Consider the following 6,437-nt stretch of genomic DNA (forward strand, 5'->3'; position numbering starts at 1 on the left):
ACAAAAACAGAGTCAGTTAGAGTCAGTAATTATGCTACGTTTAATACTGTGGCCGGAAAAAGCGAGGTGTAGGACCGAATTTCTAGTTGATTCAAAATGATCTTACTCAAATGCAAAAGTTTATACTTTGCACAGGTTTTTTCTCTTTGGATTGTATCTAAAAATACAGCCCTTGGAATGCTTTGGTGGCATTTTGTAGCATATTCTTTACTTTTAAATAGGGATAATTGTGTGTCTACTATTGGAGTCAGGTTATGCCTCAACAGAACTAGTTTGTATGTTTTTGACTTTGATAGAATATCAAAAGTGTCTCCAGCTGTTCCAAACCTCATATAGACGGAAGACACACAAATTCTTTAAAGTCCGTGTAAAGCGGAAATAAATTTGTGTTATGAGGGATTGCATTTAAAAGATAACATTGATGACGCTGTTCGTGTGAAAAGTGAAAAGTGGTGCCCAACAGGAAAAAGAGAGATATAAAAAGAAGTCAGTGCTGCTATGCTTACTTGTCCAATCTTCACATCAACCAATCATGGTGTGAAGTGTGTGTGAATGACGGAGCATCAGTTTTGGACAGTAATAGAAATAGTCGGTCCGCACCGTCTCAAAGCTGTCCCTGGACTTCATGAGCCAGCACTGACTTAGTGAACAGTTACTGTAAATGGAAAACAACTGACCATTGAATTTTAAAGTAATACAATTAATTAATAATATACATCAATATATAGTTAACTGCAGATACCTCACACCCACTGCAGTCAGAGTTGGAGTTGCTCCCATCTGGCTGAGTACCAAAGGCCAGCTGGAACATAGGAGGAAGTCACAGAATGAGCACATCATCATCATATGTATAAGATACAAACTTCCTGCTGCCAACAGCCCATTTGCACCATTGAATGTTGTATATTTGTATGTTTTTAAAGTATGTGTAGTGTATATACTGCTCGTGCTTCTAAGGTTAGTGAAAACTAATCTAAATCTTTTTATCCTGTTGCTGTATGGGTAAAGATGATTGAGCTGGGCCTCGCTGACGGCAGCCTGATCGACGAGCTGATGGAGCTGACAGCGCAGAGCCTCGGTCAGCTGGAGATCAAGGAGCACTTCAACATCATCAAAGAGATCGGCCGAGGGAAATACGGCAAAGTGCTGCTGGTGACACATCGATTCAGGGGTAAGATGGACTTTTGATTTCTTATCTCCTTCAGTACCAAATAACCTTGTAGTGATTTTCTCTTGACTCTAACTCTTAAAGTTCTGAGTTAATTTTTGTAAACTGTCAGCCATAAAAAAACCCAAACACTTGACTTTAGATAAGATGGGTGGGCACGCTCTTCCGAGTGGATGAGAACCTTGAGTCTTGGCAGTACTGAGAGGAAGAGAGCCAGAGCCAAAGTGGAGTGATGACTGGGTCGGTGTAGACAAAGGAGAGAGCTGAATGCCGAGCATGAGTTGGCATGTAGCTGGCTGGCTCCAGGCCTGGGTGTGTGACCTGCGGAGAGTTTAAGGTTGCAGAGAAGCTTTGCTACGATATACTAAATAATTATTACAGCATGCAGTACCTGATATCATTACCTTATCACTCGAGTGGTCTTAAATATTTGGAATTCACCTTTTCTTGAGAAGTCAAAGAGGATTTGCATGAAAAGTAATATTAATAACTAAAAATAAAGTATCGATGGCCCGCAGGGACTCCCATGGCCTTGAAAGTGATGCCCAAAGCCTCGACTAAGCTGCAGGGCTTTTTACGGGAGTACTGCATCTCCTTACACCTGTCCCACCACCCCTGCATCGTGGGCCTCTTTGGCATTGCCTTCCAGTCTAATGAGCACTACTGCTTTGCCCAGGAGCTGGTCATTGGAAGGGACCTGTTTGCTGTCATCCAGCCAAAGGTGAGTCCAATGTCGACAAAACCAAACTAAAAGAATTAGGTACACTGAACCCGTCATCATTGCAGCAATGAGGGCTGACTGCTGCAGCGCCTCACACCGAGTTGCAATTTTACACACCTCAAAGGCTGAAGCCTACATCAACCGAGTTCATATGTTCTGCGCCTGCAGAGTCTGTGAGATTAATTAACTTTCCGCACCACCTGGTGGCGGTAGTTTGCATTGGTTAATCAGGAAGAGAAACCTGGAGTCTGCTGTTACAATATTGTATTGTTCACCTAACTCTTGCCCATTTATCAATTACGAATATGTCTGATAAAAAGTTGACACCAATGCCCCTGGCGAATAGTTGTCAGTGAAAATTAAGGAGAAACCGTGCTAACTGGGTGAAATCATGGATACTACAGCGACAGGCTCTAGGGGCTCTCCCTGTCCGTTTCCTTTTTCTTTCTCGTACACTAATTCACTTAGTTGAACAGCCAAACAGTGATTTCTCTCACCAACGGGCTCCAGCTGTCAGCCTGGTGTGTCAGGACCCTGCGACTAAAGCCGGGTCCATGAGGTTGTACTTAGTTACAGTAGTGCTTTCAGATGAATGCCAATTATAGCATGCTAACATTCTCACAATGCTGAAACAAGCATGCTGAAGTATAAGGTTTACCATGCTTAGCATTTTAGAGCAGCATGTTAGCACTTAACGTCCACTCAAAGTCCTGCAGAGGTGGATGGGAGTGTCATTTGTTGGGCAGTTAGTCATAAATCAAAGTAACTGGAAGCAGAAATTCTAATGATTGTGCTAGATGAAAAGTTAATACATTACAAGTCATGATATTAGAAACATGATGTCTGTACCAAATTTAGTCTCAATTTATCAAAATACTGAGACAGTTCACCCAAAACAACAAATGTAAACCTCCAGATAGTGCTAAAGGCAGAGGCAAACTTAGTGATATGGAAGCACAAGGCTAACTAAAGCATGATGCATCAGTTATTCGTACTGTAAACATAAAAAAAAAAAAAAAAAATTGATGTCCAAATGATATAAATGAGATATGACTCTCAGTTTCCTTTAAGAACCAACAAAAGAAATAATTTAATATTTCAAATGCACCGTGTAGAAATATTTATTTCTGGAAGAATAGAAGATAGACGTTTGGATTTAGTCTGTCTGTGTTTGCTATGTATCCCAACTTTTTATTCTGGCACCTTTGCAAAACAACAATAAAGGCCCCATTGCCTGCCCCCTTTGTCTGATTCTTCTAGGTGGGTATCCCAGAATCTGCAGTGAAACGCTGTGTCCTCCAGATTGCCAGTGCTTTGGAGTTTATCCACAGCCATGGCCTGGTCCACCGTGATGTCAAGCCTGAAAACATCCTGTTGCTGGACAGTCACTGCTGCCAGGTCAAGCTGGCAGACTTCGGCCTGGCCCAGAAGAGAGGCACTCTGATCCGCTTCATCACAGGAACGCTGCCCTACATGTCCCCGGAGCTTTGTACCGTGGCCCTGCTGGACGGCCAGAAAGAAGTGACGGCTCCTCCGCTTAGTGTGGAGCCGAGCCTGGACACCTGGGCCTTCGGGGTAGTTATCTTCTGCATCCTCACGGGCTACTTCCCTTGGGAGTGCTGCATGAACTCGGACGACTTCTACCAGGAGTTTGCAGACTGGTGCAGAATGGAGGGGAGGCCTTACACTGAGGAGGACATTCCTCCTTTGTGGAAAAGATTCACTCCAGAAGCCATGGAGATGTTTGGCAAGCTCCTGGCTCTGGATGCAGGAAAGAGGTGTACCGTAGGGGAAGTGAGAGCGTATATGGAGAGGGACTGGCTTAAGAGGGAACATGGGACTGAGCGGCAGCAGACAGCAGAAAAAGAAAAAGTCAGTGGCTCTGGGACTAATCCTGGGCATGTCGAGGTAGGGGAACAGCCTAATACTTAGTTACAGACTGCCCTTTGATATAATCTACATCTTGTATCTGCCTTGGCAGCATGTCAAATGTGCAGTATAGACATTAAATCAAAGGTGCCTTGTATCAGGCATATGATTGCAGTGACGTCACATATGGTGTTTACATCATGTATATGGGTGGCACATTATTTTAAATCTTGGGTCAATTTTAAAAGGCCATTTGACAGCAACGTAAACCAAAAGTCGACGGCATAGTTGAGTGGTGGACGAACTGCTTCTTTACTTAGGTGCAGTATGTGCGAGTTTTTGTCAAAACATAAGAAAAAAATAATAAAAGGATCAACAGAAACTGCAAAACTAACTGTTTTGATGTTTTGTCAAATATTTTGCATTTCAGAGACATCTATTCAAGTTAGCATGCCGAACAGCTAGCCCTTGGCCATAATTTGTACATTAACATGTAATAGTATGATAATAAACTACACCAACACTTCTCTGTGTTCTGAGCTCCCAGTAAAGGTGAAGTCAGCTAACATATCTGCTAGCTGCGTGGTTTACTGAGCTTGGAGTATGAATTTGACAGGTGGCCAAATGTTACATATTGCTCCTTTTAGGTTAAGGGGCACTATATAACCAGTCAAGACTGGTTGTTGTACACAATCACTGTCTTGCTTTTGGCCTGTGGCCGCCCATTACTTTTTCACTTTAGTCTTCCACGGGAAAAAGTTTGGGCACCTCTGGTGCAATATTAATAAGGTAATAATACAAACTCAGATGTATATTTTTTTTTTCCACAATTCACTGACATCAACTGTTGGCGTGAACTGCAACTCATCTGAAAGTCTGGCATTTTATATAGATGCCATAATCTTATATTGATCAATATTGATATCATTTTTTTGTAAAAGCTGTTGAGTCAAATATTTCTAGTTTATGAACTTTTTGTTCCTAATTTGTTTTCTGTCAAACTCAGTTGTACTCAGTCCTTCTACGTCTCAGATTTTCTTGTAAAATAAAGACTTGATTACATATACATTTGTATCTCATTTATAATTACATTATATGTATTTCTAATTAACTTATATTTTACAAATCAGTGTTGTACAGTGTGCACATTTGATGAAGGTTCTTACGATCCCCCTAACACAGTTCATATTATTGTTTTATCATTGTTCATGTTCACGTTGTGTATACGGTCATGCTGTGGGAGCACGTAGATGGGAAATGAGGAAAAAATAAAAATCTTGCATCCATCCATTTCATCATGGCCTATGTCAGATATCTGGCTCGATCAGTTTTCCGTATCCTTTACATTGAATAATCTCTGCCACAGCTGCCCCTCCACTGATGGATGTCCTGTTTGTGTTCAGTTATATGCGACGCCACAGGTGCTATCAGGATGGAACACGTTGACCTCTGAGAAATGGAAGCCCAAACTTGGCCCAGGACCTGAACCTGCTTGGCCCCTTCATGCTTTACAGCATATTTAGCGCATTGCACTAACCAGGGTCATCTTTCAGCTGACCCCTGGACCTGACTGCACATCCAGGCATGTCATACAGACACTAATACAGCAACAGTAAATCCGACCACAAAGCCTGTGTTGGCATTTGACTCACCAGCTATCTGTGCTGCTGTCACACACACACAACAGGCTCAGTGTTTAAAAAAGATTTATATAATGTTCTGCATGCCTATCCTGTGTAACAAGCCATCACACCCACCTTGTGGACATCTTAACTTCAAAATACTAGTACATTTTATATTCAAGTTAGGTTTGATCTTTTTTTTTTTTTTTTTGCATATGGTTGTGTTTTCCTGCTTAATCTAACAATACGATCTCTTTTTGGCAGACGAAACAGATAAGCAAGGTATTACTTCGAGCGAACTATATCTACACGAGAAGTCTTATCATCACATGACTTCCTTCGACTGCCAAATAACCATCATTTGGGTGCTGTTGTGAAAGGCCCAGCGTACATGGACTTTCCAATTCATTTTATCAAACCGCTATCGTATTTCTGATACTCAAGTATTTAATCAGCACATACGAACATCATCACACTCCGTGGTAGATTCTGTAGATACACACATCCTGTGCAGTGGGTGATTTCTGACCCTTTTGCCGCCCGGGGAACTTGTAGAGAGAACAGCCGTAAATCTTAGAAAGCTCTGCTTATATGAAAATGTAAAAATGATGATAGATATTAGTCAGTCAGTCTAAAGCGTTATTGAGAACACTTTTTGAGTTGCCAGGTTGTGAAAAATCTGGTGTCCATCCTCTTTCAGCACCTGCCTTGTTATTTACAAATCACATTTGTTTGGAAAGCTCCTCCAATGAAGTGTTAATGTATTCATTTAGTGCGCACTTTTATAACAGCAGACTGGAAGTCTTATTAAAAACTCTACCTAATGACACTTTATTTATAATTTACTATACATAACTGCAACACAAAAGGCTTACTCTATAGTCAGAAATCCAAACGTTTATAAATTATAAATAAAACATTCCAAAATAACTGTGTCATCGCAAAATGCAATAAATACAAATAAATACAAACAAATACAATTTAAAAAAATACTAATAATAAATTAAGAATTTATTATCAGCATACAAATATTTAATGACGGATTTTCACTTGTTGC

At 40.9% G+C, this 6,437-nt stretch overlaps 1 protein-coding gene across 1 annotated transcript; it reads left to right on the forward strand.

Annotated features, from left to right (window-relative positions):
• Positions 1 to 754: 754 nt before the first annotated feature.
• si:dkey-8e10.3 (serine/threonine-protein kinase SBK1) lies at positions 755 to 4,252 on the forward strand. Its single transcript, XM_037105524.1, has 3 exons — positions 755 to 1,171; positions 1,687 to 1,889; positions 3,150 to 4,252. The coding sequence occupies exons 1-3, from the start codon at positions 1,009 to 1,011 to the stop codon at positions 3,819 to 3,821; spliced, it is 1,038 nt and encodes a 345-aa protein (XP_036961419.1). The 5' UTR covers positions 755 to 1,008; the 3' UTR covers positions 3,822 to 4,252.
• Positions 4,253 to 6,437: the final 2,185 nt, after the last annotated feature.

Source organism: Acanthopagrus latus, chromosome 7 (genome assembly GCF_904848185.1).
Source record: "Acanthopagrus latus isolate v.2019 chromosome 7, fAcaLat1.1, whole genome shotgun sequence".
Classification (NCBI taxonomy): domain Eukaryota; kingdom Metazoa; phylum Chordata; class Actinopteri; order Spariformes; family Sparidae; genus Acanthopagrus; species Acanthopagrus latus.